The sequence below is a fragment of the Cavia porcellus genome, unplaced genomic scaffold, assembly GCF_034190915.1.
Source record: "Cavia porcellus strain 051 isolate PalLab524CR breed Dunkin Hartley unplaced genomic scaffold, mCavPor4.1 scaffold_3, whole genome shotgun sequence".
NCBI classification, from domain to species: Eukaryota; Metazoa; Chordata; class Mammalia; order Rodentia; family Caviidae; genus Cavia; species Cavia porcellus.
Genome location: NW_026947486.1, coordinates 25,628,212 through 25,652,618, shown reverse-complemented (window position 1 = coordinate 25,652,618; position 24,407 = coordinate 25,628,212). Strand labels below are relative to the sequence as shown.

The following is a 24,407-nucleotide window of genomic DNA, read 5'->3' as shown; positions in this document are numbered from 1 at the left end:
AAGGTTCTTAGCATGAATGAGTGTTGAACCTTATCAAATGCTTTTTCTGCATCTATAGAGATAATCATGTGATTCTTTTGGCTTTATTGATATGGTGCGTTACATTTATTGACTTATGTATGTTGAACCATCCCTGCATGCCTGGGATGAATCCCACTTGGTCCTGGTGTATAAACTTCTTGATGATTTGCTGCATCCTGTTTGCCAGTATTTTATTGAGAATTTTTGCATCTGTGTTCATTAGGGAGATTGGCCTGTAGGTCTCTCTTAGGTTTTGGTACTACAGTAATATTTGCTTCCAGGAATGCCTTAGGAAGGATTGTTTCCCTTTCGATTTCATTTGAAGAGTTTGAGGAGTGTTGGCGTTAAGTCTTTGTATTTCTTGTAGAATTCCACAGTGAATATGTCTGGAACTGGACTGTTCTTTGTAGGTAGGAACTTAATTACATTTTAATTTCATTAATAGAAATTGGATTATTCAGCAGTTCTACATCTTCTTGACCTAACTTTGGTAGTTCATATGTTTCTAGGAATCTGTCCATTTTTTCTGTGTTATCGAACTTATGAGAGAAAAGGTTTTTGAAATAGGTGTTGATGATCTTCTGTATTTCCACAGAGTCTATTGATTTCGCCTTTTTCATTTCTTATTGCATGAATTTGAGCTGTTTCTTTCCTTTTTTAAATTAGGTTGGCTAGGGGCTTATCAATTTTATTTATTCTTTCAAAGAACCAACTCTTATTTCAGTGATTTTTTGGATTGCTTTCTTAATCTCTAATGCATTAATTTCTGTTCTGATTTGTATAATTTCCTCCCTTGTTTTGGCTTTGAGCTTGACTTGCTCTTCTTTTTCTAGATGTTTGAGGTATAGCAACAGGTTGTTTATTTGTATTGGTTCTGTTTTCCTGATGTGGAAACTCAGTGCAATAAATTTTCCTCTGAGGACAGCTTTCATTGCATCCCACAGATTCCGGTAAGTTGTATTTGTATTTTCGTTTGCTTGTAGGTATTGTTTAATTTCTTCTTTAATTTCCTGTGTGACCCACTGATTGTTCAAGAGTGTATTATTCAATTTCCATGTGTTTGTGTAGTTTTTGCTATTTCTTTTATCATTAATTTCTAGTTTTATGGCACTATGATCTGATAACATGCATGGGATAATTTCAATTCTTTTGCATTTATTTAAGTATGTTCTGTGAGCTATTATATGGTCTATTTTAGAGAATGTAGCATGTGCTGCTGAGAAGAATGTATATTCTGATGTTGTTTGATGGAACACTCTGTATATGTCTGCCAAGTCCATTTGTTCACATTTGTGATTCAGTTCTGTTATTTCTTTGCTGATTTTCTGTGTGGTTGATCTGTCCCTTGGTGTCAATGGTGTGTTAAGGTCTTCTGTTATAATTGTGTTATTGCTAATTTGATTTTTCATTTCTATTAACTGTTACTTTGTGTAGCTGGGTGCTCTGGAATTTGGTGCATATATACTTAAGATAGTTATCTCTTCCTCTTTAAGTTTTCCCCTAACCAATATGTAGTGACCTTCTTTATCTCTTAGGATCATTCCTGGTTTGAAGTTCACATATTCTGCAAACAGAATAGCTACCCCAGCTATTTTTTCCCTTCCTGTTGCATGAAGTATTGTTTTCCATCCTTTGTCTTTCCTACTGTGAGTTTCCTTTTGGGTTAGATGGGCTTCTGGCAAACAGCATATGGTTGGATATTGTTTCTTGATCCATTCTGCCAGTCTGTTTCATTTAATTGGTGAATTGAGACCATTTACCTTAATGGTTATAACTGTTATATATTGGCTTATTGTTGACATGTTACCTTTCTGCTGTTCCATCTTTATCTTTTCATTCTGTTTAGTTGTCTACCTTGCTTAGTGGTTATTTTCCTTTGTGTATCTAGATTGTCTTTCAGTATTCTTTGCAATGTTGGCTTGGTGTTGATGAAATTCTTCAGCTCTTGTTTTTCATGGAAGTATCTCTTGTTTCTCCATCCATTTTGAAGGACAGTTTTGCAGGGTATATCAATGTAGGTTGGAAATCATTTTCCTTTAGGATCTGAAATAGTTCACTCCATGCTCTTCTTGACTTCATGGTTTGTGTTGAGAAGTCTGCTGTGATTCTGATAGGCTTTCCTTTATAGGTGATCTGTCTTTTCTGTCTGACAGCTTTTAGTATTCTATTCTTATGTTGGATTTCTGGGATGTTGATTAATATATGCCTGGGTGTAGTTTTATTTTGGTTGTGGCTATTTGGAGTTCTATATGCTTCATTAATCCTAATGTCAGTTTCCATTCTCATGTTTGGGAAATTTTTGGCTATTACTTCTGTAAATAACCTCTTGATATCATTTGTGCTATTCCCTTCTTTTTTATTTATCCCTATTAATCTTTTGTTGTTTTTCTTTGCATCATCTTGAAGCTGTTGAATTGTTATTTCTTGATTCCTTGTTATTTTTAAAAGATCTTTCCTTTCTTGTTCATTAGCTGCAATCTTGTCTTCAAGGTCTGAAATTCTATGTTCACTTTCGTTGAGTCGGTTTTGACAGCTTTCAGTGAAATGTTTTTTTCCTGTATATCTCTTTGAATCTATTTCATGTATTCTGTTTGTTTCTTAAATTGTTCATTGAGGGATTCTATCTTTTTGTTTTGTTCCTCTAATTCTTTGTGTCTTCTTTAGATATGTTCAATATCTCTTTCATTACTTCTTTAATTTCTTCTTTTTCCTGGAGATTATTTCTAAGTTGAATTCCTTTAAAACTTGCTGGAGTTGCTTATTTATTTAAGTTGCTTTTATTACAGGTATTTCAGGTGTATGGCATATATTTTCTTCTATGTACTTGGCTCCTAGGCCTTCTTGGGATGGGCTGGAGGTTTGAGATTGTATTTTCGTCTTTAGTTTTGTCATTTTCATATATTTCTGTGTTTAAGGTGATTTTCTAAGGCTTCCCCTGGGTGTGTGGGAAATCGTTTCCTATGCCCTAGGTCCCTGGACTGAATGGAGGTTGCTGAGCATGGTCCAGTGAGGCCCTCAGGCCCTCCTGTGCCACCTTCATTGTTCCAGCTACCTGGGCAGGCACCTAACCACTGTGAATGATGAGCTAAAGCTTTCCTTGGCCAAAGACCAATGCCCTGGAACTCACTTCACCTGCTCTCAGTTAATGAAGGTTGCTTGGGGTAATCTACGCTGGCTGCAAAACCCCCCAAGGCTAGTCTAGAGTGGCTGGGACCTGGGAGGGTCTTTGAGCTCTGGGAATGATGATCTTAGTAAGTCTCCCAGGGCCCGGGATGGTGCAAGGACTCACCCCAGCTTCCAGCTGAGTTACTGGGTTGGGGAGAAGGTTTCTGGATGTCTTTGGCAGACCTGGAACCTGCGGAGGGAACACAGCCTAGTGTGCCTGGGCTTTGGGCGGGTCCTTGAGCTCTGGGAGAGAGGATCTTAATAAAGTCGCATGAGGCTCTGGATGGCAAGTGGACTCACCCCAGCTTCCAGCTGAGTTTCTGGGTTTGGGAGAAGGTTTCTGGGTGTCTTGGGCAGGCCTGAAACCTGATGATGGGGTGCAGCCTAGTGTGGCTGGGCTCTGGGCGGGTCCTTGAGCTCTGGGAGAAATGATCTTAGTACAGTCTCCTGGGCTCGGGATGGTACATGGACTCACCCCAGCAGCCAGCTTAGTTTCCTGGTTCTGGAGAAGGTCCCTAACTTCAGTTTTTTGAGAAATCTCCATACTGATTTCCATAATGGTGGGATGTGGGAAGGTTCCTGTTTTACCACTGCCATGCCAGCAGTTCTATCATTTGATTTCCTAATGCCATTTTTTCCAGAGTAAGATGGAATCTTAGTGGTGTTTTAATTTGCATTTCTCTCATTGCCAGAGATAGTGAACTGTTTTTCATGTATTTGTCGGCCATTGTATTTCTTCCTTTGTGAAGTATCTGATGATTTATCTTTCATTCTTGTTGTCCTTTTTTTTGTATTTTGAGATAGGATCTTGCTGTGTTCTCTGTTCATTTCTCTAGCCCATTTCATTGCTGGATCTTTAAGTATAGATAGTTTAGTTTGTTTGAATTTTCATATATTTAAAATAGTGGTCCTCTATCTGAGGAGTAGCTAGCAATTTTTCCCCCATTCTGTAGGTTGTTCTTCACTCTACAAATTCTTTTGCTGTACAAAAGCATTTTATTCTGACACAATCCCGTTTGTTATTCTTGCTGTTACTTTTGTGCAATTGAGATTATGTTAAAATATTTTCCTATACCTACCTCTCAAGTGTTTTACCTATTTTAACTTTCAGAAGGTTTAATATTTCTATTTTCATGTTTAGATCTTTGATCCACTTTGATTTTAATTTAGTATTTGCTGAGAAATAAAGGTCTAACTTTATTCTATAAATAGATAAGCAGGTTTCCCAACATCACTTCTTGAATAGGTTGCCTTTCCTCCAACATATGCTCTTATTCCCTTTGTTAAAGATTAAATATTTGAATATGTCTGGTGAGGTTTCTGTATCCTCTGTTCTGTTCTATTGATTCCCATGTCCATTTTGGTTCCAAACCATGCTGGTTTTATTACTATTGCCTTGTCTTGTAGTTTGTAGTAAGGTTTTGCTTTCTTGTCTGCTTTGCTCTTATTTCCCAAAATTACTTTTGCTATTATGGGTCTTTTCTGGTCCTATATGAATTTTAGGATTGTTTTCTCTAGTTCTCTAAAGTATGCTGTTAGTATTTTGATTGGAACTACACTGAATCTGTGGAAAAGTTTTGAAAATATGGCCATTTTGTCAATCGTGTTTCTACCTAACCAGAAAAAAAGGACATCTTTCTGTTTTCTGAAGTTCTCTTCATTCTCCTTCTTCAGAGTACTATAGTTTTCTTTGAAGAGGTCTTTCACTTCCTTGATTAGGTTAGTTCCTAAGTACAGTATTTCCCTTTTCTTGAAGCAACTGTGAATTGTATTTTTTAAATGTAATTTTAAAGGGAATAAAACAAATCCAAAGAGTAATACAACAGTAGGAAATTTGTAGTAGTTACTGTATTGCATATTGTCCTCTGAATGGATGCTTGGCTTTATGCTACCAAAGTCAATAAAACAGTACAGTTCCTTCAAATCAGCTGGTTGCTCATTGTTGCAGGGGGTGGAGATAGGCGTGGGGGGAGCTGTTTTCCTCTCCCCAGTCTGCATACTGGCTGGCTCACAGGCAAGAGCTTAGCTTTCATCATGGCTCACTCTAATCCACACTGGTAGAGTCACAGCTTGGGGCTTAGCTTCCATTTTGGCTCTCCCCACTCTGCTACAGCTGGCTCACACACAGGGTTTTAGTTCCCTTTATTTTTCTCCCAATCTACGCTCTGGATTACTCACAGGTGGGGGCTTAGCTCCCTTCCTCATTCTCCCTGATCTGGGCTCTGGCCATCTCATAGGTGGGGGTTTAGCTTTCAACTTGGCTTTCCCTGATCTGTGCTCCAGCTGACTCACTAGAGGTGTCTTAGCTTCCTTCCTTGTTCTCCCCAGTCTGTGCTCCAGCTGTTTCACAGGTAGGGGCTTAGCATCCATCTTGACTCTCCCTGATCTGCACTCCAGCTGGCTCACAGGCAGCATCTTAGCATGCTTCCTTATTCTTCCCAATCTATGCTCTGCCTGGCTCTTAAGGTAGGGGCTTATTGTGTTTCCTTGTTCTCCCAGATCTGAGCTCTGGCTGGCTCACAGGTGGGAGCTTAGTGTCCACCTTCACTCTCCCCACGTGTGTTCTGGCTGTCTCACTGATGGGGGCTTAGCTTTTTTCCTTGTTTTCCCTGATCCAAACTCCAGCCAGCTCACAGGTGGTGGCTTAGCTTCCTAATTGTGTTGTTTTTATAATTTCTTTCTCATCTAGTTCATTGTTGGTATATACACATGCTAATGAATTTAGTGTGTTGAATCTGTATCCTGCTACTTTGCTGAAGTTGATTATTATAAGGGGTTTCTGCTGGAGTTCTTTGGGTCTTCCCTGTAGACTATTACATCATCTGCAAATAATGACAATTTGAGTTCTTTCTTTTCTATATGTATCCCTTTTGTTTCTTTTTCTTGCCTAAATATTCAGGCTAATGTTTCAAGCACTGTGTGAATAGGACAGGTGATAGTGGACATCCTTTTTCTCAATTTTAGATTGCTTTTAGTTTTTCCACATTTAGTATGATGCTGGCTATTGGTTTCTGTTAAATAGCCTTTCTCATATTCAGTATGGTCCTTCTATACCTGTTGCCTTGAAGAATTTTTTCATAAAAGAGTGTTGAATTTTGTTAAAAGCCTTTCCTGCATCTATTGGTATGATCAGATGTGATCATGTGGTTTTTGATCTGATTCTATTCGAATGATGTATTAAATTGATTGACTAACACTTGCATCTCCGGGATAAAACCTACTTGATCATGATGTATAATCTTTTTGATAATATGCTGCATTCTATTTGCTAGTATCTTGTTGAAGTTTTTTGCATATACATTTATTAAAGAGACTGGCCTATAGTTTCTTTTTCTAGTTGGGTCTGTATTCAGTTTTGGAATCAGGGTGATACTGGATTCCATAAATGAATCTGAGAGCACTCCATGATTTTCTTTGAAGAGCTTGAGGAATTATAGTGATATATGATCCTTAACAGTTTTATAGAATTAAGCAGTGCATGCATCAATTCCTGGACTTAGTTAGTTTAGTTGGTAGATTCTTTATTACTGAGTCAGTGTCATTGCTTCTTATTGGGTTGTTATACATATTTATGTCTTCTTGGGTTAGTTTTGGTAGTTCATGTGTATCTGAGAATCTATTCCTTCACAATTTGGTAGTTTGTTGGAATATAATTTTTGAAGTAGTTTCTTTTGGATTTTGACATTGTGATTTCACCTTCTTCATTTCTAATTTCCTTGATGTAAGTCGTTAATCTCATTTTCTTGGTGAATGTGGCTAAGGGCTTATATATTTTAGTTATTCTTTTAAAGAACCAGCTCTTTGATTCATTGATTTTTTTTTACAATTTTTAAAGTTTTAATTTCATTGATTTCTGTTCTAATCTTTATAAGTTCTCTGCTTTATTTCAGGTTGTGGATAGTTTATTTTTATTTCTCAAGTATCTTAAGATTTCTTATAAGGTGATTTATCTGTGTTTGCTCGGTTTTCCTAATGTGATCATTGAGTGCAATGAAATTTCCTCTGAGAACTTCTTTTGTAGTGTCTGAGAGGTTTCATTGAGTTGTATGGTCATTGCCATTACCTTCCAGAAATTTTTGATTTTCTTCTTTGGTTTCTTCTGAACCTATTATTTGTTTAGGAGTATTTTGTTAATTTTCCAGGGACTTTTGTCTTTTCTGAAATTTCTTGTGTTGTTGATTTCTATTTTCATTGCATAGTGGTCTGATAATATGTGTGAAATGATTTCAATTCTTTTATATTTACTTGAGCAGGTTTCGGGGCTAGTATGTGTTCTGTTTTAGAAAAAGTACCATGTATTGCTGAAGAGAAAATATATTCTGCTGTACAGGGGTGGAATTCTCTGTGTGTGTCCATGAAGTCCTTATGTTCAAGGGTATGGAATTTCTTTTCTTTTTTTGAGACATGGTCTTGCTATACAGTTCAGGCAGGCCTTGAGCTCACTTTGTAGCCCAAGGTGGTCTCGAACTCGAAATGATTCTCCTGCCTTAGCCTCCTGAGAGCTAGGATTACATGAAATTTCTTTTTTGATTTGTTTGATTGATCTTTTTGCCAAAGTGGGGTGTTAAAATCCCCTACTATGATTGTGTTATTATTTTTTTGATCTTTTAATTTCAGCAGTTTTTGTTTCATGAGGACAGGTGCTCCAGTATTTGGCTATAAATGTTATTTTTTGTTGGATTGTTTCTTTAGTATATAGTGACCTTGTTTGTCTCTTGTAATCAGTTTTAACTTGAAGTTTACCATATTTGATATTGGAGTTGCTTGATATTGTAGTTCTGGTATGTGAAATGTTTTTCATTCTTTAGGTTTTAGTCTTTGAATATCTTTTTGGGTTAAGTGAGTTCCTTGAATGTAACAGATTATTGGATTGTTTTTGAATTCTGTCTGCCAGTCTGTGTCTTTCAATTTGGGAGTTGATGCAATATTAACATTAAGAGGTATTACCAAGACATGTTTATTATTTACTCTCATTTATTTCTTTATCTGTTAAGGTATAATTTTTCTTTTTCTGATGTTTTTTTTAATGTTCATTCATTGACCTTACTAGTCTCTTCTTTTTTTTCCATGTGTCCTATTGGTTGTTTGTGTTGAGAATGTTCTTTAATAATTTCTCTAAAGCTAGTTTAGCACTCATATATATTCTGATTTTTTTTTTCATCATCTTTTTGGAAGGATAGTTGTTTTGGGTGAGTTAATCTGGGTTGGAAGCAATTTACTCTTTGTTTTTTTTTTTTTTTTTTTTTTTTTTTTTGCCTTTTTGAGACAGGGCCTCTCTACACAGTTCAGGCTGGCCTTGAGCTCACTTTGTAGCCTAGGCTGGTCTCGAACTTGCAAGGATCCTCCTGCCTCAGCCTCCCAAGTGCTGGGATTACAGATATGAGCCACCACGCCCAGCTGGAAGCAATTTACTCTTACAATTTGAAATATTCACTGCAAGTGCGTCTGGCCTTCAAGATTTGTGTTTGAAAAGTCTGTGGTGCTAATTTCTACATGATTTTTTTGTTTTTCTCTGGCTGCCTTTAAAATTCGGTTGTTTTGCTGGATATCTGAATTTGATAATGATATGCCTTAGTCAGTTTCTCCTTTCATCATAGTTGTTTGCAGTTCTATAAGTGTTGCTTATTTGTGTTTTAAAATCTTTTCATATATTTGAGAAATTTCCCATAATTTCTGTAAGCATGTTAGTGACTCCATCTGTGCATTCTTCTTGATTTTTCTTTAAGTTCTATTCACCTTGTGTTGATGATCTTCTTGTCATCTCGTAGCTGTTGTGTAGTCTCCTCTTGCTGTCTTATTTTCATTTTGATTTCTTTGAGGTCTTTATTGTAAATCACTATTTTTTGCCCAATATTAGACATTCTGTCTTCAATCGGTCATTTCTGCAATGTGTGAATTTTATACTGGCTTTTATTTTAGGTATTTATATCTGGTATCTTTTTGAGGATTCTGTATCCTTGTTGACTCTTTTGTTCAAAGTTTGAACTATTTTGATTAGCTTATATAGTGTTTTTTTTAGCTATTTCCCCAAAATTTACTGTGGGCGGATTGTGTGTAATTGTTGTAAACTTCTGGTTCAGTTGAACTCATCTGCTTTCTTCATCCCTTGTACGAGCTTTTCATTGATTTCTGTTATCTGGTATTTTTCCCCTCACTTTGTGATTTGCTCTGCCTTGTAAGAGCTGAGGGTTTTAGAGACCTTCTATTTCCTCATTTTCTCATTCTCCTACTTGAATTTGTGTTTATTTATATCTTTTTTAAAAATTATGTGTCCCCTCTTTTTTCTCCCTTCCTTTTTAGAAGAGTGGTTATTGCAAATTGGGGACTAGAGAACTGAGGAGAATTTGTGGCTGATATGGAGCTTTATAGTAGGATGTAATTTGCATCTTTGTATGTCCAGAGCTAGTATTTATTCCTTCTGTAATTTACTTTATATGATTTTTTATATGATATTTTTGTTTGGGGGAGGTTTTTTGTTTTTTTCAGACAGGGTATTGCTGTCTCAGGCAAACTTTGAATTCACTATGTAGCCCAGGCTACTTAAACCTGTGACAGTCCTCCTGCCTCAGCCTCTCAAGTGCTGGGATTATAGCCATGTGCCACCGTTTCTAATTTATACCTATGTTTTGCTGAAAGAATTGTTTCTATGTATAACAACATCTGCAGATTCAATCTTACAACACTTCTATATGATAGTCCTTTTAGTTATTCTTTCCCTGCTTTGTCTATTGTCTATGCACACTATTACAGTTTGTTGTTTATAGTTGCTCTGTAGTGAGGTAGATGATGTAGGGTGTAGAGAAATGGGGTGTTTGGATCTGTCTTGTTAGGCACTAAGCGGAAAGGCTGAAATGGAGACTAATGGTAGATCAGAAGAAAAGATCATGTGGGCTCTGATTTCATTGGACTACTTTTAGTTGAGTTGAAAACTTAGTGTTGAGAATTTTCAGAGGATATTTTCTGGGAGCAAGGGTGAAGTATGTGGAACAAGGGGTTCAGTGTGTGATTGAGGAAAATTGCATGGTTATGGTTGTTTATAGGGAGGACAGTAAACTAGGTAAGATATGAAAGAGCCAAAGGCTTACAATGGGGAGAATTTAGAAATTATACTAATCAAGACAGGAGTGGCTATGATTGGGCTAAGTGATAAATTTAAAAACTTGGGAGGTAGAGGTTATGTGTTTGGAAAAAATTAAAAAATATATGTTAATAATACTGTTTTGGGTGTTTGAGGTAAAGAAACTAGATAAAGAGCTGACATGAGGGAGAGAACCTAGATACCTATTAATGTAGAGCCAATGAAAGAACAACTATACAAAAGTAACAACCTAGGGCCAGGGATTTAGCTTAGCCACATAAGCGCCTGCCTGGCAAGGGCGAGGTCATGAGTTTGATCCCTGGTACAAAAAAAAGAGTAACAACCTAATATATATATATATATATGGAAATATAAAAGAATATAATCCTACCTTACTAAATAACTCAAGAAACATACAAATAGCTAATATGATGTTCAGTGGGGATGCAGATTAGCTATTCTAATAAGACACTATGTATGTCATTCCCAAGTAGCTTGTGTGCCAGAGAGTCTGAATGCTTCCCAGTTATTTCTCTGATCCCTCCACTGCAAAACTGGGGTTACCTCAGACTCATGACCTCTTTCTGCCAGGTTGCAGGCATTTTTGCAGTTCGATCCAGTCCAAGTTCATGGATTAGGAGCTCTTGCTGTCCCTATCCCTGGGTGTGATGACGGATTTGGCAGAAAAGTTAACTGACTCTTAATTTGTTTATTGAGTCAGGATTATTAAACTACACCTGTAATAGGAAAATCAATTACAGTGCTATCTGTCAGGGATAGTTGAGAAATATCATACCATAAGATTGTTTTGGGTCTCTGTATAGTAATGGGAACACAGCACTAATGTGAACCTCCAATCCTGTGTAACTCAGGCAGAAACTGGTGTCTGATTGCAGTAACTGAATCCAGCTCTGACCTCTCAGCGTGATTCTCTGCAGTCTGCTCTTCAAGTGCTGGCAGTCTCCCATGACTGTTCTTCCCTCATCCATTTTGGGAACTTGGCAGTGTGAAGCTGCCACTAAGGGGCTGATCTGGGACCAAGGTTGAAACACCCAGGCCTTCCTCTCCAGCATCTGCTCTGTGTACTGTGTCCTAGGGTGCTTGTATTGCAGACACTCACCTGTTGGTGTTTCTTGAGGATTCCTGGAGAATTAAAAAAAAGTCTTACATTCTTCCCACTGTTTCCAAGTACATACAAGTGTCCTAGTCTTGATGTTATTCTCTGTGAACAGAAAAGTTACTAGTTTGACTGTGTCTTCTGGATGGCTGTTAGCAAGTCAGGTTGTGATGCCTTGGTTTCTTCTCTGTGATGTGGGCCACCCCTTTTCTGTTGCTTTACCCTATTCTCTTCTCTATAGGTCCCTCACAGTTCCCATGTACCCTTGCTTCACATTGGTTTCTCTCCAACCTAGTATCCTCCAGACTCCAGGCACTTTATCCTGGAAAAGCTGAGCTCTAGCACTCACTTCTCTGCCATCTTGTTTCCTCCTATAACTTCTTGAAACTACTAATTTGTCTTCCATACCTTAACTTCATTATTTGAAGAATATTCTATAAATGGAGTCCTATTCTGTGTGGTATTTGGAAATTTGCTTTTTTTATTTAACATTATGTACAGAAGGGAATGATGGAGAAAATTGGATCTCAGTGAAATTACCCCTGTTTCCTGTTAGTTAAGGTCAGAAACTGAGTCTGAACTAGTTAAAGAGTTTCCTGGTTGTACTTCCCATGGGGATAAGGCCCATTCCTGACCATCCTGGCATCTTTGTGTTAATTCCTAGGTATCAGCCCAGATAGAAGCCAATATGCTGGGCTACCTCTTTTTAGGTCACTTCTGAGATAGACTAAGTCCTTTACTTTGGGCGGAGATTTATTTTTAAAGGTGAATTAAGGAGGAACCATTATGTCAAACTTACAAAAATGATTTAGACCCCTCGGAGTAGTCTCCTACTTAATACCTTAAGCTCTTATTTTACCACTTAGTTAGACTGTCACTAAGTATTCAGTTTAGATGCTAGATAAGGAACTGATCACTACTAGTTCTGAAGAATAGTTGAGGAAAATTCTTCATAGAACCTAAATCTAGCTGTTTAAAGTAACTTCCCCATGAAATGAGACAGACTGTAGCCATTTCATCTTTTATATTAATAGCCTTTAAATCTGTAAAAATTGGAATCATGGTCCTCCTGAGTGTCCTCATTTTGAGACCGAAGAGATAGAGTAATATAAGGAAAGGAATATAGCTTTCAGATTCAAAATAAACATGGTTACAGTCTTGCTTCTGGTACTTATTGCATTTGTGGGTGCTTGGTTAAATGTCTTCCATCTTGTAGCCTCAAATGAAAAAAGTAATTCTTGATTTACAACTTTGTTATAAAGGTTAAACAATAGTTGTCAGGTGCCTAGCCTGTAGTAGGTTCTGTGTTTGCAAACTGTTAGAATTATGAGATCTATAGTTGTGCACAGAATACTGAGTATATGTTCTATTGCTTTACAAAGATAACAAGTTGTTCTCTTCCTTTGTTTGGCTTCATTGACACTCTTTTCTTCTTTCCCATATAGGTTTGCGAGAGAATAGGAGACACCCTGCCTCCTACCTGGTCCACGGTGGCAAAGCCCTGAATTTGGCCTTTAGAGCCTGGACAAAGAAAGAAGTAATTACTTTTTTTTCTTTTTTGCTATTTAGTTCAGGGTGGCGTTGAACTTAGTAGGTAACCCAGGCTGGTTTTGAACTTAAAGTGATCCCAAGTGCTGGGATCACAGGTATGCTCCACACACTTATTAAGAAGTAAATATTCTTAGTTCCTTATCTCCTCAGGAGTTCTTCTGTCCATAGGCACAGCCTGTGATAGATGGTTTAGAGAAAAAGAAAAGACAAGAGAGGCTTATGGGCACTTGGATGGAGAGTGAAGACTAGAATAAGATTCTTTGATGTATATTCTAAGCCTTTTTTTCTTTTTTGTCTTTTTGAGACAGGGTCTTATCATGTAGTTCAGGTGGACTTGAACTAACTTTGTAGCCCAGGCTGGCCTTCAAATCCAGGGTTTCTCCTGCCTCAGCCTCCTGAGTGCTGGGATTATAGGCACATGTCACCATACCTTGCTTAAATATTTTTTCTTATATACTGCATATTGTGGGGCTTTGTTTCTTGATCCATTCTGTCAATCTGTGTCTTTTGAATAGGGAATTGAAACCATTCACATTAACAATTTTTACTGAAATGTATTCACTTTTCCCTATTACTGCTTTATTTTCCTATTGCTGATTTTCAATTTTTCTTTGTTTTTTCTTTCTGATTAACTGCTCACCCTCCCTGGTGTATTCATTCTGTTACATTTTTTGGCATTGTTGATTTCATTGTCTCTTTGTAGGATGTCCTTGTGAAATTTTTGTACTGCTTCTTTACTCTTAATGAATTTCTTGAAGTACTTTTTGTCATGGAAAGACCTTACTTCTCCATCAATTTTGAAAGATAGATTTGCAAAATCTTGGTTGGAAGTTGTTTTCTATTAGAGCTTCAGACACTTTACTCCATGCCTTCCTTGCTTTTAAGATTAGCATTGAAGACTGCTGATGGGTTTACTCTTATGATATATTGCTTTTTGGTAACAGCTTTTAAGATTCTGTCCCTTGTTGGACTTCTGGTAGTTTGACTGTAATACAATGTGGAGATGTTCTCTTTTGATCATGGCTATTTGGAGTCCTTTATGCCTCATATATCTGTATGCTTACTCTTTATATTAGGAAAATTTTGTTCTTGGGTTTGTAGTACTTACAGTGAAAAGACTGTCCTTAGCATGGAGCTTCCTATAGTTAGTCTGCTTTTCAGTGATAGACTCTGAGTATGGTGTAGTGTATTGCCTCTGTCCCAATCTCTGACCACCTTTCTTAATTTGGGAGGGGAAGATGCAGTCCATTTGACCTAATACCCTGTTCTCAAGGAATGGACCAAAGTATTGATAATGTCACAGAGTTTATCCAGGTTTTTTCATACAGAGAAAATGCATGAATAGCAACAGTTATGCAACTCTGGCAGTATCAAGTAAATCATCAGCAGTAATAATATCCAAGACAATTTGGATATTGACATACCATAAAAACCAATAATGTGCCATCCTTAACCATAAGAAAGAAACCCACAATTATAAACACTTAAGACAACCCTAGTATTCACATATAGCAAATATGCACTAAATGTAATAAATATATCTCTGCTATTGATAGGAAAGAATTCAACAGTAAGATCTTAGTGTTAACTATCTTTCTAAAGATTAATAAAAATGGTATTAAGGATGTAAAGGTTTTGGAGTTGGACAATTCAAGAAGAAAAATTTGAAAAACAGTAGGAGATGAAAAGGAGGGAAGAGAAGTGAGACAAAGGAGTATATGAAGAAGTAGAAGAGTATTTACAGAATTTGATAAAAGCAATAGAGAAAAAGACCAAATCAGAAACAGAAGATAAAAGGAAAAAAGGAGGAGAAGGAGGAATAGGAAGAGGAGGAGGAGGAGGAGGAGGAGGAGGAGGAGGAGGAAGAAGAAGAAATAATAGAATAAAGATAAGATAAAATTAAAATTGAGAGCTGCCATCTGGACTTTCTCATAGGTAACCAGTACAGGCAGGATGAATCATGCAGGCTGCCATTGGGACTCTTCTGTGGATAGTCATCATGGGCTGAGAGACCCACTCAACCACACCTTAGAGAAGTTGAGAGTGTCTTGAGAAGCCCAGCCTGGACCCCACCACCTCCCTAGGAACCTGGGTTAGGGGAAACCCAGGTGCCTGATCCATCCCCCTACACTATGGACAGGTAGCCAACTTGGGAAGCACCTAGGACCCCACAACCCACTTGTCTAGAGGAACCCAGGAAAATGTCAAAACAAAGGAGCAAAAGGCAATCTCTGGCCTCCGGCCTAACCAGAACAAGTCCAGGAGACTTACAAATGAAAAAAGTGGAAGTTGCACACCTGAAATTCCTGAGATAAGGGCAACTGAAGTAAAGAAACTGCTTCATGAGGCCATAAAAGAAATCATATCATAAATAGTATCTCAGCTAAAAGAAGAAATTGCAGACAATAAAAGAGTTGCTGAGGGTATCTAAAGAAGACATAGATTAAAAATAAAAGAGGAGCATAAGAGAATGAGGGAGATTGTGGATGAACAATATAAAGAATAATTGGAATGTATGAAACAGACTCAGAGATATCAGGAAAATGAAAAACTCCATTGAAAACTGGCAAAACCACTCAAAAGAAACTGAAGATAGACTTTTCAGACCTTGAAGAAAGGATGGCAGCTAGCGATCACAAAAGAAAAGATCTCTTAAAAATAACAAGGGACAAAGAAGTAACAATTCAACTGGCTGCAAGACAATGCAAAGGAAAATAATTTAAGAATGATAGGTGTCAGCCAAAAAGCGAGAGTCAACATAAATGACATAGAGACTATTCACAAAAGTAATAGCAGAGAACTTCCCCAGTGTGGGGAAAAGACCTAACATGCAGATACGTGAGACATATAGAACTCCAGCTAGCTATAACCAAAATAAAATCTAGACCTAGATATATAACATTCAAGATTCCAGAAATTCAGCACAAGAACAGAATATTAAAGGCTATTAAAGAAAAGAAACAGATTACCTATAAAAACAACCCATCAGAATCATGGCAGACTTCTCAACTCAGAGTATCAAGTCAAGAAGAGCTTTAGAGTGAAGTATTTCAAGTCCTGAAATAAAACAGCTTCCAACTCAGATTGATATGCCCTGCAAAACTATTTTTCACAGTTAATGCAGAGGGCTGGGGATATTGCTCAGTAGCACAAGCACCTGCCTGGCAAGCACAAAGTTGTTTCTTTGATCCTTGGTACCTTTCTCCAGAAAAACAACATTAATGGAGAAATAGGAAACCCCATGACAGTGAACAACTGAAGGAATTCATGAAAACCAAACCAATCCTACAAAGAATACTGAAGGGTATTCTAGAGAGAAAAAAATGACCATAGTTCCACGAATAGTAATAGAAAGGAATCACCAAATAGGGCAGACAATTGGGTGGTGGGGAAAAGTAGGGAGCCACCAGCAGGGAAATAGCAAGACAGAGTCAAAACAGTGCATGTTGGCCATAGTCCTTAGTGTGGATGACCTCAATTCACCAATAAAAAGAAACAGGCAGAGTGGATCAAGGAACAAGATCCATCAATATGTGGTAGACAAGAAACACAGTCACTCAAAAGGAAATTCACAGACTGAAAGTCAAGGGAGAGAAAATAGTGCTCCATGTGATAGGGAACCAGAAAAAAGTAGGGGTAGTTTGCTCCTTAACCAAAGAATGATAAGAAAAAACATTTTTATATAATGGAAAGCTACTCAGCTATAAAGTAGGATAATCATGAGGCTCTTGTAGGTAAATGGATGCAACATGAGATCATGCTCTTGGATGGTTTGGACTCACATGGATGAATATCATTTGTCACCCTAGTATAAAGAACTGAAGGAGTTAGTGGGATCCAAAATGTACAATATATTGTGAAAGTGAAAGGAGATGAGACATCTAAAAAGGAAAAGTGGTAGCCATTGGTAATTCCCTATTGTTTTGTATTTAAGTGCTGTATTGTTTTCATTGTGTTTTTTTGATTGGTTTTATTGTGTTTTGATTTCATTATATCTGATGGTATGGGCAGCTATTTCAAAGATAACAAAGATATTTTATGTTAGGCATTGTTGATTTCCTATTATCTTGTTTTGGAGTCCTGTATCACTTTCACCGTTTTGATTCTGTTTTTCTTTTTAATTAGGCCTGATGGTATGGGCAGCTATTTTGAAGATAGTAAAAGGCATCATGGTAGCCACTGTTTATTTCCTATTATCCAGTTTTGAAATCCTGCATCACTTTCACTGTTTTGTTTTGATTGGTTTTATTCTGGATTTTAATGTATGTCAAGTCACTATGGGAGGGTAACACTGGAAACTCTAGTGAAGAAATCCTCTAGCTGCTCTGAGATCCAGATTTATACAATCAACCCCTTCCTGGAATGATGATCCACCCAAGCACTCTCCAGATATATGCTGAGTGCCTTACTTGGGACCCCATCTGACTGATGCATGCTTTGTTAAGGGTGGAGAGTCCAGATTGTTTCTCTGTGTTGTAATCTATCTTTCAAATTTTTGTGTAGCTTTTAACTTTCTTGTCAATTCCTTCATAATTTCCAACAATTTACTTCTCTTTATTTCTTCTTCAGATTTTTATTTTCCAGTATTTGGATTCTAGATCTTGGAGAGGCTGAATTTTGCTGTTGCTCACCATTCTATCATCTTGGTTCTCTCTAAACCTTTCTTCTGATTATGTAAAGTAATAAATATTTACTCTTTAAAATTAAATGAAATATGGAAGAAGACTGAGTATGGTGAATCTCAGCATACTCCCAGCACCTTGGGAGACTGAGGCAAGAGAATTGCCATGAGTTTGGTACATACTTCCCAGCCCCCAGGGCTATAAAGTGAGTTCAAAGCCAGCCTGAACTACTTAGCAAGACACTGTCTCAGAAAAAAGCAAAAAACAAAACAAACAAAAATAGAAGAAAATAAAAATATTTTTAATTTTATTTGATTTTTCAATCAGATTTTATTGGTACATTTTAGATAGCATCTTTAATTTTAACTCAGAGAAGAAACTACCATTAATGTTTGAGTATATTTCCTTCTGGTATTTTTATGTGCATTTAAATAATGTAATTGCTGTTTTATTATATGTTCAATTTTGTATCTGAATGTATTGGCTTATCTTAATTTTCTGTGTCACCAGAATTCTCCATAAGCATTTAGTATTTTCGTAATGCTCTTCTGTTTGGATGTACATCTTTATTCATCCACTTGTTTATTGTTGCTTCCTTTTTATATGTTTATGTTTAGGGATATAGTTATAGAGAATCATACAGTAAATCTTAGTATGCACCAGTCTTTTTTCATTCATCGCTTGCTTGTTCCTTCAGGATAAATTCCTGTAAGCGAAATTACTAGGTCAAAGTTTATAAAAGAAACACAAAGCTCTTGATGCAAACTGCCAAATTTGGCTTCTTAGAAATATACCAATATCCATCTGTCCTACTGAATATTAAACAGGTAAAAGAAAATAAGAAAGCTGTCTGTCTCCTGATTTGGAAAGATCTCTAGAATTTGTCAAGTATAGGTGCAGAGCCCTGTGTATATAGTATGCTACATTATATGTAAAAAGGGAGGAAAACGAATTAAGTTTGTGTGTGTTTATCTCACAATCTGGGTTGAGCAAAAACTTATGACAGTATTTACCTGTGGGGGTAGGATGATGGAACTGATGTCAAGTCAGAGACAGGAGTGACTATATATATATGTAGTTTGATAGTGGGTTTTTTTGTCATTTATTTTTGTCTTTTTGAGACAAGATTTCACTGTGCATTTCAGGCTGGCCTTGAACTCACTTTATAGGCCAGGCTGGCCTTGAACTCAGAGCAACCCTCCTGCCTCAGCCTCTCAAGTACCAGGATTACAGGCATGCAATACGATGTCTGGCTTATTTGGTTTTTGAACCATGTGTATGAATTACCTTTTCAAAGTATTGAAGTTTAAAAAACAGGGCTTAGCCAGGCATGGTGGCACACAGGTTTTAGAAATACAAGTAAAAAGGAAAAGAAGGAGAAGAAGGAGGAGAAGGAGGAGGAGGAGGAGGAGGAGGAGGAGGAGGAGGAGGAGGAGGAGGAGGAGAAGGAGAAGGAAAAGAAGAAGAAGAAGAAGAAGAAGAAGAAGAAGAAGAAGAAGAAGAAGAAGAAGAAGAAGGAAGAAAAAGAAGAAGAAGAAGAAAGAAGAAGAAGAAAGAAGAAGAAGAAGAAGGAAGAAAAAGAAGAAGAAGAAAGAAGAAGGAAGAAGAAGAAGAAGAAGAAGAAGAAGAAGAAGAAGAAGAAGAAGAAATAATCAGTACATATTCAAGGTTCAAATATTCTGTAGATTTCTTTCCTTACAGGCAGTAACCTAAGGGGAATTTAAATTCACTGCAGGCTTAGCCCATACAATCTCTCCATTTCCTTTTGCCAACTTTTCTCTCATATGTTTTTGGGTGTCATCTTTTGGGTCTTCCCTTGCTCCCTTGAATCATCTGCACCTGAGCCTTAGCCTTGGATTCTGTTTCTCCACATCCTTCAATTGTGCCAGTCTTTATTATGTCTGTGACATCTCTCATGAATGATCTTCAGAGTGACTGTGTTCCAGGAACACTAAAATGGAAGTGGTTGGGTGGATCCTAAGCTCTCATGCCCCAAGTCATAAGACCCAGTGACCAAGGAATGGCCTCAAAGAGATGGACAAAGGGAGCAGCGAAAAGTAGGAAACAATTCTGAGGAGCCCATACTTATGGAAAAAGTGTTTTGTAAAGTCCAGATGACTTATATGCGAGGCATTTGTTTCCTCACCTTTCCAGAGCACCTGGTATGGGAGGGAAACATTAGGGTTATCCAGCAGGGTTCTTTATTTCCTACCCAGCCACTAAAATTAATTCCTTATAGTTTACAAGAGCTAAAGGGGAAAAGAATCAAGCCATGAGAAAAAAAGAAGTCCTTTGGACACATGAGTAAAGTGAAAGGTGGTAGAAGAAATCACAAAGAAAAACTTTAGAAATAACAGAAAGATGGCAAGCAAGTTGACACAAATCTGAGATGCTGTTGATTTATCTGTGGATCTGTATCTGCTCAGCTAGCACTTTCTGTCTTCCTAGTTGGAGGGGCTGGTTTATCCCCAGTGATCTTGAAGTTACTGATTTCATGAGAGTCCTAGCCCAAGCCCAAAAGTGAATTTCTCATACCTTGTATGTGTCCTTTATCAGATATATTTGGCAGATACTTTTTTTCAGTCTGTGGCATGGCTTAAAGCAACAGAGGTTTTTCAATTTTTTTTTTTATTTTTACCACATTCATTTTATCAGCTTTTTCTTTTTGTTTTGTGTTGTTCATGTCTTAAAACATCTTTGCCTAAACAAAAGTCATGGAAGTTTTTTTCCTTTATAGTTTCAGGGTTTTGTTTTTGTTTTTATTTTTGTTTTTTTGTACCGGGGGTTGAACTCACGACCTCGCGCAGAGGCTTATGCTGCTGAGCTAAATCCCCAGCCCTAGTTTCATGCTTTTACATTTAGCTCTATGATGTTTTCTGTGTGTGTGTTGGGCAGGGGCAATGTACAAAAAGGATCAAAGTTCTTTTATTTTTTGCATGTGGGTATCCAGTTGACCCAGTGGCAGTTGTTGAAAAGATCTCTTCTTTGTCATTAAACTGCTTTGCAATGTTCATTGACAATTAGTTGTTCATGTATGTGTGAGTTTATTTCTTATGCCTCTTGTTTGACAGGCTCTGCCCGACCATGAGGATGAGATCCCGGAGACAGTACGAACTGTACAACTCATTAAAGATCTGGCTAGGGAGATCCGCCTGGTTGAAGTAAGAAGCATGGTAGGAGGGAAAGCATTTGGGAAGGGCTCAGTACTGAAGTGAGACCTCTTTAATTGGCATATAACCTAGGGAAAGGGTTGGGAAGACCCTGTTCAGTTAGTAAGTCATCTATTCATATTGTTATTATATGCTTTGAGACTCTGCCACACATTGGGCTAGGCTCTTAGGGTACATAAATAATACAATGCTTGCCCACAAAGAACTCAAAATCTAGTAGAGGACCTTGAACAAAATTAAGCTTTCTGAGCATCAGTTTCTTCATGTCTGAAATGAGGATAATTGTACCTACTCAGTGATTAAGAAGATTAAATAATATGAATTGAACATTAAGTTTAGTTCTTGGCATACAGGTTGTGTTTATGGTTCATTGTGGTGGTGGTAGTTGTCATTATTGATATTAATATTGTTACTCACTCTCTGAATTCTACAAAATGACAGTTCTCTCAGGTCGAAGATGATTACAAAGCCATGTTTCAATAGGTGGCATATACCACAAGGCAGTAAGGTATAGTGGTAGGAGACCCAGAGAAACCTGATTATGGTTTATGCTTGGTCACTTGAAAGCTTTTCAGAGTCTCAGTTTCCTCATCTGTAAAATAGGATCCAATTTTACCAACTTTCAGAGCTTTGGTAGGATTAAGAGCTAATGTATGTAGAGCCCTTTGCACAGTGCTTGGCAGAGTAAGTACTCAATAAATGTGAGCTGTTATTGTTAATAGACTTTATAAAAAAGAGAAGAACTCAGTGTGGGCTGGTGAAGTAGCAGAGGCACCAGTGAAGAATTGGACTTGAGGATGTTTAAAATTTTTAGCTTAGAAACTATGAAGGTTCATTTAGTTTCAACTGGAAGTTGGGCTTCTTGTCCCATCATTTACAGCATGTTTCACTGCCTATACTTTACAGTGTCTTATCTCCTACTTCATTTTCTTCTATTTCAATTATTAAAATTCTTTAGGATTTAGTTAAAGCCCTACCTTTACTCCTGTTCTTCCTACTTAAACCAGTCTTATACAAACAGAGCTTTGGGCTTGTTTGAGGAGAACTTACAGATAGATTATATATGGTCCATTGTTTTTCAAATTTTTTAAAAGAATGGAATCTTGCGTTTCAAATGAGGTCTTACATGGAAGCCCAGTATATACAATAAATCAAAGCACAACTGCTTTTAATAGGATGAAGGTGGGAGGCCTAGGGCTCTACTTGTTCCTTTCCTGTTTTCCATTGGCTTCCAGTCCCTAGGACTTCTCCCAGGAAGTTCAAAAGAACCACAGAATATCTTTGAAAGTCACCTTTCCAGTCTAGTCATTTAGTTTCACAAGTAAGTAAATAGCCCCAGAGTGGTCAGATAACATTTCCTGAGATAGAGTGAGTTAGTAGTAAAATTATGGCTAGAACTTTTTTCCTTTGAAATCCTCTAGTCCTTAGACTTTGAACCACACAGTTTAGTACTTGATTTTCTTTTTTTGTTTGTCTGTTTTATGTCAGCTATTTTTGGAGTCTTTTTCCTCCAGTTTTGACAGTAGTGCTGTCCTATGCTCGTCTTCTCCTTATTTGTCAGTGGCTGAGTAAAGAAATGCCACCCAATACATTTTTGATCACTTGTGCAAAAACTAGAGTATGTGTATGTGGAGCATCTGCAAGCCACTTCCATGGCATTACCATCAACGCTGGGAATAGACCTCTGCTCTTAGCATAGACAGAACCCTTGAGTAAGCTCTAACCCCCTCATGTACTAACATTCTTGTAGGACATCTTCCAACAGAATGTTGGGAAGACGAGCAATATCTTTGGGCTGCAGAGGATCTTCCCAGCCGGCTCCATTCCCTTAACCAGGCCAGCCCATTCCACTTCAGTATCCATGTCCAGGCTGTCACTGCCCTCCAAAAGTGGTTCAAAGAAGAAAGGCCTGAAGCCCAAGGAACTCTTCAAGAAAGCAGAGCGAAAGGGCAAGGAGAGTTCAGCCTTGGGGCCTGCTGGCCAGTTGAGCTATAATCTCATGGACCCATACAATCATCAGTCACTGAAGACAGGCTGTTCCCAGAAAGCAAAGGTGGGTGCTGGCCCATGGGTTCAGCCCAACACTTTTGGGTCCCTTGGAAGAGCAAGGTTTCAAAAGGACAAGATCCGACTTTCACCTCCCTTAGGGCCCCTGGTGTTTGGCTACCAGTCCCACTCATTTAATAGGCATTTATTGAGACTTTTTCTATGCTTGGCACTGTGGTAGGTACTGTGGATGTAACTTTCCAGAGTCAGGCTAGTAAGAAATATAGGTGTAAAAACAAATGGGTACAATGAAGTATTGTGGATTCCACAATTGGGATATGTTTGGTTCCCTGAGACACAGAGGGGTTGATTTTCTGTGATAGGGGAGATTGTCAGGAATTCTTTTCCAAAAATATGACACTAGAGCTGAATCTTGAAATGTTTGGATTGCAGTGAAATTCTAGAACACTGTGTAGGTGTCAAATTGGAGTGTTGAACAGGTCTTTGAGAAAAATCCCTCCTCAGTAGGGCTTTATTTTGCCTCAAAATTATGGTATCATCCATAAAGATGCTCTTGTCTTTTTTTTAAGAGAACATGTTTTACAGGATTGATAGTTTTCCCCTGAACCAACCATATACTGTGTTCTCAACCTCCTGTTCCTGTGATCTCTAGGCATAGGGATTGGGTGGGGGAGGTAAAGCAGATTTTGGTTTAGTAGGCTTTGACAATGAACTCAACCATGAAATCAGAAGGAATTGGCCTTCTTGATGCACCTGGGAGTCTTAGACTGATGACAACTGAGCCTCCTTTTTCTGCAGTTCAACATGACTGGTACCTGCTTGAATGACTCAGATGATGACTCACCAGACATGGACCTTGATGGGAATGAGAGCTCACTGGCCCTACTGATGGCTAATGGCAGGTGAGGTTAAAAGAAGAAACAGAGATACTGGGACTGTCATTGGCATTATGCCACTAGGTCAGCATACACAATTGGGATCTAGGAGTTGGGATTTAAGTAGAGAATGGGCTGCACATACAGTACTTCCAGATATTATCAGATATCAGTGTTTAGATCAAAAAATCACTATAGAGTAAAATGCCTGGAATCTAATTGGCAATCTCGAGCTGTTGTAAGTTCTAGATTTCAGCAAGTAGGTGGAGTAGTACCACTGGTAGAAATTAGTATAGTAGCCTGTTTAAAAGCATTAGTCTTTTATATACATTTTGTCTTTTTTATTTTATTAGTACATGTTTATAGTACATAATGGTTACACTCATTGAATTTATCTTTTTGTCTTGCAACTTGATTTTTTTTGTGTGTGTGTTTTTTGTGACTTGATTTAAAAGAATTTAGTTTACAGACATCTTTGCACAAGTTTGTAAATAAAATGATTCAATGCTCACTACCTCATGTTTATAAGTAATAGGAAACATTCTTTATCAGTAAAGATTGGATAAGTAAATTTTGGAATTTGTGTCAAATGTAATGCTGTGTAAACTGTTAATAAGAATGGGGTAGTTTAATATTTGTTGATGTACATATCCAAGATATATTCCTTTTTTGTTTTGTTTGAAATGGGGAGGTCTTCCTATGTTGCCTAAGGATGGCCTTGGATGCCTGTGTCCAAGATACATTCTTTTTTTGTTTTGTTTTGTTTGATACAGGGTCTTAATACATTGCTTAGGTTGGCAT

The 24,407-nt window shown here is 37.6% G+C and overlaps 1 protein-coding gene across 8 annotated transcripts in view; it reads left to right on the top strand.

Moving 5' to 3' along the window:
- Positions 1-24,407, top strand: part of Phf8 (PHD finger protein 8) — a 147,530-nt gene that overhangs the window by 51,495 nt on the left and 71,628 nt on the right. For 4 of the 8 annotated variants that reach the window (XR_010046551.1, XM_063245936.1, XM_063245935.1 and 1 more), the window contains exons 11-14: positions 12,827-12,918; positions 20,626-20,727; positions 22,475-22,777; positions 23,530-23,633. Coding sequence is in view for 7 of the 8 variants with exons in the window: in XM_063245936.1 (XP_063102006.1) it covers positions 12,827-12,918; positions 20,626-20,727; positions 22,475-22,777; positions 23,530-23,633 (601 nt within the window). In the remaining variant the exon portion in view is untranslated. The remainder of the gene's footprint in view (positions 1-12,826; positions 12,919-20,625; positions 20,728-22,474; positions 22,778-23,529; positions 23,634-24,407) is intronic. The other 4 variants (XM_023561305.2, XM_003462342.5, XM_063245938.1 and 1 more) reach the window with 2 other exon arrangements.